The 14,173-nt window shown below is 35.7% G+C and overlaps 1 protein-coding gene across 9 annotated transcripts in view; it reads left to right on the top strand.

Moving 5' to 3' along the window:
- The window catches only part of RAPGEF2 (Rap guanine nucleotide exchange factor 2), a 262,493-nt gene that overhangs the window by 223,888 nt on the left and 24,432 nt on the right, over nucleotides 1-14,173 (top strand). For all 9 annotated transcript variants that reach the window (XM_023228378.2, XM_023228369.3, XM_023228352.3 and 6 more), the window contains 8 exons: nucleotides 413-549; nucleotides 1,541-1,699; nucleotides 8,681-8,833; nucleotides 9,108-9,272; nucleotides 10,194-10,301; nucleotides 10,398-10,601; nucleotides 10,704-10,812; nucleotides 11,236-11,482. In XM_023228378.2, coding sequence (XP_023084146.1) covers nucleotides 413-549; nucleotides 1,541-1,699; nucleotides 8,681-8,833; nucleotides 9,108-9,272; nucleotides 10,194-10,301; nucleotides 10,398-10,601; nucleotides 10,704-10,812; nucleotides 11,236-11,482 — 1,282 coding nt within the window. The remainder of the gene's footprint in view (nucleotides 1-412; nucleotides 550-1,540; nucleotides 1,700-8,680; nucleotides 8,834-9,107; nucleotides 9,273-10,193; nucleotides 10,302-10,397; nucleotides 10,602-10,703; nucleotides 10,813-11,235; nucleotides 11,483-14,173) is intronic.

The following is a 14,173-nucleotide window of genomic DNA, read 5'->3' as shown; positions in this document are numbered from 1 at the left end:
TGACTATTGTAGGCATCCACCTGCCCAAAAGACACAGGAATGGACCAACTGACTTGTTGGAGAATTCTCAGAGCCACCTTTCATTTTCACTCGTGTGATAATAAGCCTCGTATCTCATTTACAATTGAAATTTCCCATTTGAAGTTTAGTAATGTCTTTAGTGGTGTTAGAACTGGAGTTACAGTGTAAACTGTTGCCTGTAATTCAACAACTAAGTGTCATCATTTCCACAGTGACAGAATTCTTTGTGTACCTGCAAGAAATTCAACTAGTGTTAAAGATACTTGAGATGTATTTTTCAATAAGCAACATTGCAGGGCATTTAAAAAGAAAGGAACCTAAAGCATTCTTTTTGGACACTAGTTTTTAATAAAAGTTGTAGTTTTTATAAAGTATGTATTTTGCTTTTCAGAACAACTCTTGGAATTTATGCACCAGTTGCCTGCTTTTGCCAATATGACGATGTCGGTGAGGCGAGAACTCTGTGCTGTGATGGTGTTCGCAGTGGTGGAAAGAGCAGGGACCATAGTGTTAAATGACGGTGAAGAGGTGATTAGCTGTTCTTACCACTTAAAAAGTTTCTTCTTAAAGATATCTCAATACAGCAATTGAACAAAACCCCAATTCTTACTTTTTCCTTTTTAATACCCAACAACAGGAAGTTTGAATAAATCAAGAATTATGGTACACCTGTTATGTCACTGTATTAGTCCATTTTCACACTGTTGATAAAGACATACCTGAGACTGGGAAGAAAAAGAGGTTTTAATTGGACTTACAGTTCCACATGACTGGGGAAGCCTCAGAATCATGGCAGGAGGTGAAAGGCACTTCTTACATGGCAGCAGCAAGAGGAAAAATGAGGAAGATGCAAAAGCAGAAACCCCTGATAAAACCATCAGATCTCGTGAAACTTATTCAGTACCATGAGAACAGTGTAGGGGAAACCACCCTCATGATTCAAATTATCTCCCACCGGGTCCTTCCCACAACACATGGAAGTTATGGGAGTATAACTCAAATGAGATTTGGGTGGGGACACAGAGCCAAACCATATGAGTCACTGTATTCCAAATCCATTGTATTTCCCATTATTTGCAGAATTTCATATGCAAATAGAAAGTTTTTGATATATTAACTTTTCAGTTTTTACATCTTAAATGTTCGTAAATTTAATGCCTTTTTTCAGACAAAATGATATTCTTATTGAAGCAATGATGATCATTTTGTCTGCATGAGCTTTGGGAGACAGAGAAATTTTTTTCCTTGTGTCATTTCTTGTGTCATTTTAGAGAAGAATATCCAAAGTCAAACTAAAAGGGCATTATGATACGCATTCTGTGCTAGGCATATGGAAATATGTCGATATGTGGCTGTGTTTTATTCCTTTTTCTGTGAACTTGTTAAATAGTAAACTAGAGTTACTTGTTTTATCTCCAAAATGGAAGATCTGCTCATTCATTTTTAGGGACCATGCTAGCACCTTCAGCTGTATGATCATGATGTTACTTTCTGCTTTGTCTTTATTTTTTTGGATTAGCTGGACTCCTGGTCAGTGATTCTCAATGGATCTGTGGAAGTGACTTATCCAGATGGAAAAGCAGAAATACTATGTATGGGAAATAGTTTTGGTGTCTCTCCTACCATGGACAAAGAATACATGAAAGGAGTGATGAGAACAAAGGTGGATGACTGCCAGGTATAAAATATATCATTAAAAGTATATATTTTATTCTTAATAAAGAGCACTTATATGCCATTGTGATGAGATTTTTCTCCCTATATAAATATCTTACAAATATTTTTTTTTTTTGAGACAGAGTATTGTTCTGTTACCCAGGCTGGAGTGCAGTGGCATGATCTTGGCTCACTGCAACCTCCACTTCCTGGATTCTAGTGATTCCCCTGCTTCGCCTCCCAAGTAGCTGGGATTACAGGCACTCACTACCACACCCAGCTAATTTTTTTTTTTTTTTTTTGTGGAGACAGAGTCTCACTGTGTCTTCCAGGCTGGAGTGCAGTGGTGAGATCTCAGCTAACTGCAACCTCCACCACCCAGGTTCAAGCGATTCTCCTGCCTCAGCCTGCCAAGCAGCTGGGACTACAGGTGCGCACCACCATGCCCACCTAATTTTTGTGTTTGTAGTAGAGATGGGGTTTCACCACATTGGCCAGGCTCGTCTCGAACTCCTGACCTCATGATCCACCTGCCTCAGCCTCTCAAAGTGCTGGGATTACAGGCGTGAGCCACCACACCTGGCCTTTTTGTATTTTTAATAGAGATGGGGTCTTGCCATGTTGGCCAGACTGGTCTCAAACTCCTGACCTCAAGTGATCCACCGCCTTAGCCTCCCAAAGTGCTGGGATTACAAATGTGAGCCACCATGCCTGGCACCAATAAAATTTTAATGTGGAACTATTACTTTTAGTCTTATAACACCGCAGAAAAGTAAAAATTAATCTCCATTAAAGTTACTTGAACTGGCCGGGCGTGGTGGCTCAAGCCTGTAATCCCAGCACTTTGGGAGGCCGAGATGGGCGGATCACGAGGTCAGGAGATCGAGACCATCCTGGCGGTCAGGAGATGGAGACCATCCTGGCTAACACGGTGAAACCCCGTCTCTACTAAAAATACAAAAAAAACTAGCCGGGCGTGGTAGCGGGCGCCTGTAGTCCCAGCTACTTGGGAGGCTGAGGCAGGAGAATGGCGTAAACCCGGGAGGCAGAGCTTGCAGTGAGCTGAGATCCGGCCACTGCACTCCAGCCCGGGTGACAGAGCAAGACTCCGTCTCAAAAAAAAGTTACTTGAACTGCACAGAACTATGAGCTCGATTAAAAAAAAAAAAAGTGATTGCCATCAGTAATTAATAATCTCATCAAAATATGGAAGTGAAATGCACATTATGAAGTAAATACATTAATAAAAGTGATAAGGTATAGTTATGCAGTGTTTTTATTTAAATATATGTAAGAAATTGATTTTAGAAGTGTCACGGAAATTAATCATAGTGTGAATCAGTAGAATTACTTGCTAGTTAAAAAATAATAGCTAATAAAAAGAAAATACTTGATAGCAAAAGAGAAATAGTATCAGTATTGATATTTTATTAATATTTATTATTTAAAAGCCTTTAATAATTGACTAGAGAAAATACTAAGGCCAAATGTGAAACTAGATTGATTTAACTGGCAACCAGCATATTACAGAGAAATACATTTAAGATGCTTTTGATATTATTAGGTGTTTATAATTTATGACTTCTAAAAGGATTTGTCTCTGAAACAAAACTAAATGTAAACAACCAAATGATGTGACTTAGACTAATTAAGTGTCATTGTATTTACTAGTCTGCAGTTTGAAAAACATCTGAATATAGTTTATTTTAAAATAACATAATTGAATTTTTGTAGTGCCCGGTCAATGTAAAATGGTATCACTCATTTAAATATTCATTTTAAGCATTTTACTTACTAAAAAGGAAAATGACCATGGCTATACATAAAATTATCTTATCTATAGAATCTAAATAATTCCACCAGCTAATTCCTTCCATGAGCACCATAGAGGAAAAAAAAATAAGGCTATGAATTCAGTGTTTTAAATATGTAATGCCAGAAATGCATTCTAAATATATTTACTTCCCAATTATTTTGTATAGTAGAGGAAAACAAAATGGTATAAGAGAGGAAAACAAAATGGCTAATTCTCAGTTGTGTGGTATAACAGAGGAAAACAAATGGTAAATATTGAAGTCTTTATTTAGGAGTGATGAGAACAAAGGTGGATGACTGCCAGGTATAAAATATATCATTAAAAGTAGATATTTTATTCTTAATAAAGAGCACTTATATGCCATTGTGATGAGATTTTTCTCCCTATATAAATTGTTCTGTAATTTCAGCTCTGTAATTGTACTCTTGAAAGAAAAAAAAAAAAAAAAAAAAAAAAAACTAAATCTAAACTGAGTCAAAACAAGCTAGCAAATTGTTAAAGGTTTTTCCTGTCTCCTGTCTTCTCAGTTCTTCCCTGAACCCTTCTACATAGTGGAATTACAATAGTGTTTGTGTTAGTGTGTGTGTCCTTAAAGGGCAAGAGCAAGTAAAAGTGTTTTTTTGGTTTTTTTTTTTTTTTTTTTGAGAATTCAGCCATTACATTAATACCCCTTAGCCAAACTCTTTTGTTAGAAATTTTGTAAGTATGAGACTGAAATGATATGCGGCATGGAAATGTTTCAGGATAATTGATTGAAATGTTATATGACTGAGTATTACAGAGTGCGTAAGTCTTGTCAAATGTACCAGGTAACATTATTTATCTGGGAGTTCTGCAAAAGGAAGAGGAAGTAGGGGTTATGTTAGGGAAGAGAATCTAATTTATTTACCAAGTGAAAGATTAGTGGGAAACCCACATAGTCAGCAGGGAAGAGTCCAATTCAAAATAAAACTCTGATTAAGATATATAGACTCCTGGCTGGGCGCGGTGGCTCACGCCTTTAATCCCAGCACTTTGGGAGGCCAAGGCGGGTGGATCACGAGGTCAGGAGATCGAGACCATCCTGGCTAACATGGTGAAACCCCGTCTCTACTAAAAATGCAAAAACTTAGCCGGGCGTGGCGGCGGGCGCCTGTAGTCCCAGCTACTTGGGAGGCTGAGGCGGGAGAATGGCGTGAACCCGGGAGGCAGAGCTTGCAGTGAGCCGAGATCATGCCACTGCACTCCAGCCTGGGTGACAGAGCGAGACTCCGTCTCAAAAAAAAAAAAAAAAAAAAAAGATATATAGACTCCTATAGCTCCTAGTATGAAGTTAATTATGAAGAGGGTCAAGGGTTGAGGTACCTGCTAAAGAAAGTCCCTGTCTTCCTTTCTGCTCCACTCCACACCACTGTAAAAGCAATATGTTAAATCAGGGATTTCGTTCCTGTACTTCCATTGACCCATCTGCTCAGGCCTAGCGTTTTATCCCTAAGGAATTCCTTAAACAGGGATGGAGAATGAATTTTGGCAGTTTAATGTAAGTGCTTGCTTGGGATACCATTTTAAGGTAGTTCTGTTAAAATGTCATATATCTGTCAGAAAATACAAATGTTAATTCATCTCCTTGTTGAGAGAGGTAAAGGAAACGGTGAGAACCGTATTTTTATTCATGCATAAAATAGCCTCTGTGAGTTTCTGTTATTTTACTGATCATATTGTAGGGAAGCAAGTTATTGAGTGAAATGAACAAAAATGATGCTATCTTTACCAAGAAAAAACAACTTTGTATAGGCTTTGTCATCATTATCTTATGTTTCAGGGAATTTCAAAATGAATATTGGTTTCTGTAGTAAGATGGTTGAGCTCATGTTAAGCCTAAGAACACAATGATGAATGGATTAAATTTAAGATTTATTTGTTTGGATCCTATGACATGGTCAAGCTGTTGTTTTGCTCTGGGTCCCTTCTTTGTATTCTCTTCCAGTTCTCCCTCTTCAGTGTCTATTCTTACTCCCTGTCTGGTATGAAAGGACAAAGTCAGAGCTTGATACAAACAACTATGGTACCAGGCAATTGGTAATGGTTTTCCATTACCCACATATACCTCTTTATTTTCTTTTTCACTTCTTCTGTTTCCCTTTCTTCGTTTCCTCTTTTACCCTCTTACTCCCTTTATTCTTCTCCACTGCCTGTGTCTTAGGCCTGCCAGTGACACCCAGGCATTGCTTAGCCCTGCCCTCCACCCTTCAAGTGGGGAATGAACACTTGGATACCTATGTGAACAATTTGGTATGAATTTCCCTCACAGACTGCAAAGTGCCAGTTTAAATAGATCTAACTTCTTAAAGCAAATCTATGTTAGATTCACCTCTTCCTGGAATCATAGGCACTAATAGCACTTAGAATGTAAGAAGCAGTTTTGGATGAGAAAACAGTTTGTTGTGGATAAATTGAAAATTGATTACACTATATATGGGTTGAAGTTTAATTTTATTTCATTCATCATCTGTAATGTTTTGCTTAAATACAAATTATAATGTCATACCCAAAGGAAAATAATCCTATGATATAAACTGCCATTGACTTTAAGTGAATTCTTATTTGAATTTTTATTTCATACCAGGGTACTGAGATCATGGGCTTACAGCAATCTGAAACCCATGAGATTTACAGAAACCTAAAACCTCAGTAAAGCAATTCAGAGATTTTCTGAACAGGTGCGGTGGCTCATGCCTGTAATCTCAGCATTTTGGGAGGCCAAGGCAGCTGGATCGTGAGGTCAGGAGTTCGAGACCAGCCTGGTGAAATCCTATCTCTACTAAAAATACAAAAAATGAGCTGGGCATGGTTGTCCACACCTGTAATCCCAGCTACCTGGGAGGCTGAGGCAGGAGAATCACTTGAACCCAGGAGCTGGAGGTTGCAGTGAGCCGAGATCACGCCACTGCACTCCAGCCTGGGCGCTAGAATGAGATTCTCTCAAAAAAAAAAAAAAAAAAAAAAAAATTTTTTTTTTTTTTTTTCAAAGATTTTCAGCTGACTTCATCGTATTAGTTAAAATTAAATGTTACCTGTGAATTTCATGTTAGATCTATAAATTTGTTATAGCAAAAATAAGTTGCTTGTTTAAAAAAGATAAATATTTTCATGTAAAATGTGTTTCTTTTTAGGTGCCAGTTCTATATGACCATATTAGAAATTCAGTTTGGGATTTTTTTTTTTTTTTTCCCTTTCTGGATGGTATTTCAACTTGCTATGGAATAAATGCCAAAATGTCTGTCTAGACACTAAGAATTTCAAATCAAATGTATTCTAATTAAAAAAAAGTCTGTAGTCAAGATTAATTTTAGTACATTTCTCTTCAAAAAGCGTTTTTCCCTTATATCTACTTATTCAGTTGCATTCAGGGATGTATTCTTTTTTAGAAGATAAATAAGAAAATGAGTATTTAATTATGTTCTCTAAAACTGAGCACAAGAAAGAACACCTAGAATTATTTGGAAATAAAACCATTCTAAATCTCTTCTATGTATTTGGGGATAATTTTGCTGCTGTGTACAAAGAAATAAAATATTTTTTAGATAAGAAACTAAGGATCATATACTTTGAAACATTATACACCTGTGGTCAGTGTTAAGGAAATTGCTCAGAAATAATGTTAACAGTTTATTTATAAAATTAGTGTGATACTATGAACAATATTTTTAAAAATGTAGTATCAGAGCTCTAAAAGTATTTTTAATATAATTAAAGTATACATAATTACTAGTACAAAAAAAGCCTATATCTTTTGATTTTTAACTTTTTGCTTCAAAATGCGTAATAGAAAAACTAGTGAGATTAGCCAACTCTGGGAGAAACATGATACTGCAATATGCTGTTCCTCTTATAAACTGCTGCTTCTACTTAAAATCTATTGGTTATGCAGAAAGCATGAAAAATATAGAAAGATATTAAAATGAAAGTCTCTCATAATTTGCATTGCTCAGAAATAATATTAACAGTTTATTTCCCTCCAAGATTTTGATGTGCATGTGTAATTTATTTTAAGGTGACCAGCACGTAGTTATGAGACATCGGGCTGTTTACTCATCTGTACAATGAGGATAATAGCACCTTCCTCATGGTTTGATTAGGAGGATGAATTGAAAAAGTTCCATAAGGCTGCCACAGTGTGATGGTGTTGGTGGTGATGATGAAGATGTCATTATGATTATCATAATACTTAGTATAGTATCTTTTTTAAAAATCCATATGAGCAATATAAAAAGAATAATGTATTATCAGAGCTCTAAATGCGCTATGAAATCATGATTTCAAGTGGTTGCATCATATTTTATCTTGTTTACAATATAATTTTAACCACCTCCTTTTTCATCTTCTTCACATTAAAGGAGAAAAAGAAATACCATGCTTCTTTCCATTTCCAAATGATCTCTTGTCTCCTCACTAACCTCTAGTTAATTTCTATAATAAGTGATTTCTATCATTCATTCTTAACTTTCTTTAAAACTTGTAAGAAATGTAATTTCTTAAGTGGTTTGCCCTAAGCTCTGAAATTTTTTATATTTGGGGTCAGGGAGAGTAATGACTTAATATGCAGATTTTTAACTTTTTCTTTAAGAGCAAGGATTACCCTTAATACCAGTTATAAGGATAATGGTTTGAGCTATAACACATATGTGGTTTGTGTTTTGACCTTCTTTGAACAATCTTTCTAAAATGGTGTTTCATCAGTATAATTAGCAAATATGTCTACTCCATAGGTATCTTTGAGTGTCTGTATCTTTCATTAAAATCATTCTTATTCAAAAATTGTTGCTTTTTCAAATTCTTTTAATTTACTAAATGATAATTTTTACATCTATTCTCCTACAGTTCCACTCCCCCCACTGCAATGTTTTTTAACTGTGAAAGAAGCATGAAAAAGCTATCTTCTAATTTTGTCTTTTGGTTTTTAAAATTGTTAGGATTTTGAATGTAAAATACATATAAATACTCTAAAAATGAAACTTTTCTTGACCGAAGAAGAAATACATTAAAAGTAGAGAAGTCTGATTAAGGTTCATTACAGCATTAATTTAGAAAGTATGGGAAAGACAGGGAAAAATGTCAGTTTTAAATAATTAAAACACTGAATTATTAGTACTGCTAAGTCTTTTACAAGCACTTTATCATTAACATGTGACTTATGTTTTATTCCAGTTTGTCTGCATAGCCCAGCAAGATTACTGCCGTATTCTCAACCAAGTAGAAAAGAACATGCAAAAAGTTGAAGAGGAAGGAGAGATTGTTATGGTGAAAGAACACCGAGAACTTGATCGAACTGGAACAAGAAAGGGACACATTGTCATCAAGGTAGGACGCAGGACCACTCCTACTTCCCAAGGGAAGGAATTTTTTTGGTAGTATTGGTTTTGGCAGTTTAGGATTTTTTTCATTTTTAAGCCTATCTCTTAAAGGTTATCAGTTGTGAAAAATCTTTAGGTATGATCTCCTGATGAATAGCAGTTTCGTTTATTGTTTACTGTGTTACTACCCAATTCATTTTATATTGAATGTTTGCAATCCCAGTACCATATAAATGTTATATATATATATATATAGTAATTAAACCTTTTCTTTGTTACAGGGTACCTCAGAAAGGTTAACAATGCATTTGGTAGAAGAGCATTCAGTAGTAGATCCAACATTCATAGAAGACTTTCTGTTGACCTATAGGACTTTTCTTTCTAGCCCAATGGAAGTGGGCAAAAAGTTATTGGAGTGGTTTAATGACCCGAGCCTCAGGGATAAGGTTGGAAATATATTCTATTTTGGTTCTTAAATATGAAACGTTAAAATGTAAACATGTAAATATTTGTCACAGCAATTATGTCCAGATTAATGTAATGAAATAGGAGAATGTACTTCTTAAGCAAAAAAAAAAAAAAAAAAAAGGTGATACAAAAATATTAGTTCAGACTTAGAAATATGAACAAAATATTAGTTCAGTCTTCTTTAAATACAAGGGCCAATAAATTGGCCACCAAATGTTTAAACATTTTTTAAGTTCTGTTGGGAGTGTGTTAAAACATAATCAAACATCTGGATTCCATAGGAATCTGCATTTTCTAGTTTGGTAGTCAGTGCACACCAGATAAAAGTTACAGTTTTTAAATTGGCACCAAAGCAGCATTTCATGGCAGTCATCACTCTCTGTAGGCCCCAGGATTATAATTCTAAGGAAACCATCTAGAGCTCTTGAGAGCTCTAAGGCCAGATTGGATGATAAACTATATTATCTTATCTCCTTCCTTTTATATTCTGCACTCTTACGGAGCTTTCTAGGCTTAATAGCATTGATTCTCTTTGTCTAGTCTGTTCTTCTACCTTTACTTTCTAGTTTCTGTCTTTTGTGTTAGCTGATTTTTGTTTTATTACACCTTTGCTTTTATTTTGATCTGTTTCAAATGCATTTTGAAAGTTAGACAAGTTTTAGGTGAAATACCCTCACAGACTCAGAACCTTTCCTGGCAAAGCAACATGAAGTCTATAGTCAAAGTAAAAATAATTCATTTTCAGAGGGTCATCCTCATTAAAGATTTTATTGTTAATTTATTTTCCTGTTTATTATTATTAGGTAAAGTGTTTGAAAATTGGATATTTTTTCTGGAATGACTTTAATCACATTTTTGGCACTAAAAAGGACACTTACTGAAAATAATTGACTTTTCAGGTTACACGGGTAGTATTATTGTGGGTAAATAATCACTTCAATGACTTTGAAGGAGATCCTGCAATGACTCGATTTTTAGAAGAATTTGAAAACAATCTGGAAAGAGAGGTAATATTTGTGTGTGTTTTTTTTTTAAGATCAGCGTAAAGTTCATTTTATTCAGCCTGTTTTTGAGTTGACACTACTGTTTCTGAACTCTTACAGAAAATGGGTGGACACCTAAGGCTGTTGAATATCGCATGTGCTGCTAAAGCAAAGAGAAGATTGATGACGTTGACAAAACCATCCCGAGAAGCTCCTTTGCCTTTTATCTTACTTGGAGGCTCCGAGAAGGGATTTGGAATCTTTGTTGACAGTGTAGATTCAGGTAGCAAAGCAACTGAAGCAGGCTTGAAACGGGGGGATCAGGTATGCTATTTCTAAACTCAGATTTAAGGGTGAATTTTGGTGTCTTTTTTTTTTTTTTTTCCAGTCAGTTTTGATACATTAATTTTATAATTTCATTTTTAGATATTAGAAGTAAATGGCCAAAACTTTGAAAACATTCAGCTGTCAAAAGCCATGGAAATTCTTAGAAATAACACACATTTATCTATCACTGTGAAAACCAATTTATTTGGTAAGTATTTGGCATACTTTTCGTTTTTCTCCTTTTGGCCTTTTTTTTCCCCCAGTATTTCAAACATCATAAGAAAGCATATATGGTAAAAGCATAGATTCGATCTAAATAAAAAGCTACTGACTTGACCATAAAATATATTTTGAATCTGTATCTTTAATGATAACTGAAATATTTTATTGATAAATACGAAAATACCCATAAAGAGTGTACTACTCTTTTTAAACTTATTTTGATAGAGCAACATACTAAGCAGATTTGGCGTCATTCATTTACTGTGTGGTATTGTTTTTCTGCAGGTTTGCAGTTTTGATAACTGATGTCTGTACTTCTCATGTATTTCCAAGTTCCACAGTTGCCTTAGAATTGTTCTGATATCTTCTAATTGCCATTATGTGGTGTTTCTGTTCTCATTTATTTTAGTATTTAAAGAACTTCTAACAAGACTGTCAGAAGAGAAAAGAAATGGTGCCCCCCACCTTCCTAAAATTGGTGACATCAAAAAGGCCAGTCGCTACTCCATTCCAGATCTTGCTGTAGATGTAGAACAGGTGATAGGACTTGAAAAAGTGAATAAAAAAAGTAAAGCCAACACTGTTGGAGGAAGGAACAAGCTGAAAAAGATACTCGACAAGACTCGGATCAGTATCTTGCCACAGAAACCATACAAGTAAGCATCTGCCTACATTTTCTGTGCATTATTTTGTATTGTTAAAATGATATGCAAAGGTAGTGATGTAATTAATGTTTGCATGAGTCTGAAAATGTTCTAGGTTTTTATTACTGAGCTATTTTGGAAGAAGTAATTAAACAATCAAATTTGTTTTAATCTTGTTTTTGCCACTTATTTGGCCACTCCCAGTCTTCTTTAAAGATAGTTTAGCATTTCCTCATTTGAACTATTTTTGGGGGGTTTGGAGTTTTGTTTTGTTTTGTTTTGTTTTTTTTATTTTGAGACAGAGTCTCACTCTTATTGCCCAGGCCGGAGTGCAGTGGTGCGATCTCGGCTCACTGCAACCTCTGCCACCTGGGTTCAAGTGATTCTTCTGCTTCAGTCTCCCGAGTAGCTGGGATTACAGGCGCCTGCCACCACGCCCGGCTAATTTTTGTATTTTTAGTAGAGACCGGGTTTCACCATCTTGGCCAGGCTGGTCCTGAACTCCTGACCCCGTGATCCACCCGCCTTGGCCTCCCAAAGTGCTGGGATTACAGGTGTGAGCCACTGCGCCTAGCCGCAGGTTTGGACTTTTTAAAAGTAAGGGTGTGTTTGCCTCCTGTCTCCTCCGTGGTGATTTAGAGTTGCTTTCTCTACTGTATTTTGTTTCTGGGTATCTTCTTTACCAACAGCATCTGCTCGTTACCAATCAAATCATTGCTTTATCCAGTTGCCACTATTCATCCCTATTATTCTCTATATTCCCCTCTCTCTTCTATTTTCAGTTATTTAATTACTGTCAGGGCATCAACAACCAAGCACAGAACTCCTTTCATTCTTCCCAGTCAACTTAGTGGTCAGAATGTCAGGTGTATTGAATTTCTTTTGGTTATTTATTTATGCCGGGAGCTCAGCCAGGCTAGACAAAATTGCAGGTATTTCTGATGCTTTTTAAGCTTTGCTTGTTTGCTTGCTTATTTCTTCATTTTAGTTCCTTCTTGAGTCTAGGGATGTTTTATAAAACTCGATTACTGTCAGCCATTTCTCACTGTGCTACATTTAGTTATATAGTCCCCAAACTACAATGTTAGAAGAGATAATAACTTTAAAACATATAATTTCTTTCTTTGCTAAATTAATGGGTCTGAAGACATGCAGTAGATATGCAGGACTATATCAAACACTTCTTTTTCTTTTTTAAAAAAATTCCATTTCAGATCTTTTTAAAAAAAACTCCATTTCAGATAAAATTTTCATCTACAGATTAGAGAAATATGATTTAAAATATATTATTGATTGGTTGAGTTGTCCCGATTAAACTATAGAGTAATGATTGGTGGTTTTGTATCAGCTGAAGAAGTCTTCTATGGCAGAGTCCTAAGGATAAGCAGTGAGTAGTAGTTATAGACTCAATAGGATATTTATATTGAGTAAGTTTCTAAGAGACAATGGATTAGGGCACCTGACATTTACAGAAAATAAGAATCAATTTTAAAAATAACCCTCCTTGATGAAAAGCTTATTTTTAGATGGATGAAAAGAATAAATTACCTAAATGCAGATTTTTAAAATTAATTTATTATTTCGAGGCAGAGTCTTGCTCTGTCAACCAGGTTGGAGTGCAATTGCTGGGATCTGCTCACTGTAACCTCCACCTCCTGAGCTCAAGCAATTCTCATTCTTTAGCCTCCTGAGTAGCTGGGATTACAGGTGTGCACAGCTAATTTTTTTTATTTTTAGTAGAGACAAGATCTTGCTATTTGGCCAGGCTGGTCTCGAGCTCCTGTCCTCAAATGATCCACCCACCTGGGCTTCTCAAAGTGCTGGGATTACAGGCATGAGCCACCACACCGAGTCCTAAATGCAGAATTATTAACAGCACAGTAACAAAGAAAGATCTTAGAGTCATATTTGACCATGAGTTAAATAAGAACCTTTAAAAAAAAGTTGGTATGACCCTGGCAAGTATAAATAGAAATGTGACATGTAAGAACTGGGATGTAATCCATCAAAAATACTGGATGTTGGAAAGGAACACAATATGAGAATACTATGTATAATTTTGTTCTATGTGTATTTAGAAATACTCTAAAGCTAGACAAGGGAAAAGAAACAGAATAATTAGATCTGTTGATTTTAAAACACTGAGGAAACATCTTAAATAATTTGTATTTAGGAAGATAATATGGCTCATTTAAAGATTTATCATGAAAATTATTTGAGGGGCCGGGTGCAGTGGCTCAAGCCTGTAATCCCAGCACTTTGGGAGGCCGAGATGGGTGGATCACGAGGTCAGGAGATTGAGACCATCCTAGCTAACACGGTGAAACCCCGTCTCTACTAAAAAAATACAAAAAACTAGCCGGGCGAGGTGGCGGGCGCCTGTAGTCCCAGCTACTTGGGAGGCTGAGGCAGGAGAATGGCGTGAACCCGGGAGGCAGAGCTTGCAGTGAGCTGAGATCCGGCCACTGCACTCCAGCCTGGGTGACAGAGTGAGACTCCATCTCAAAAAAAAAAAAAAGAAAATTATTTGAAATCCTGTGTGTAATGCAATTGAAAAGAAAAAATAAAGGAAGTTTCACTAAGCTGTAGGATCTATTATATTGGTAATAGACTTGATTTATACTATATTAGCTATTACACTTTTCTAGAAATTATTTGTTTATGAGGATTTTTTTTTTTTTTTTTTTTTTTTTTTTTTTTTTT

The sequence above is a fragment of the Piliocolobus tephrosceles genome, chromosome 3, assembly GCF_002776525.5.
Source record: "Piliocolobus tephrosceles isolate RC106 chromosome 3, ASM277652v3, whole genome shotgun sequence".
NCBI lineage: Eukaryota > Metazoa > Chordata > Mammalia > Primates > Cercopithecidae > Piliocolobus > Piliocolobus tephrosceles.
Note: the sequence above shows the minus strand (reverse complement) of the source record. Positions and strands in the feature narration are given on the sequence as shown.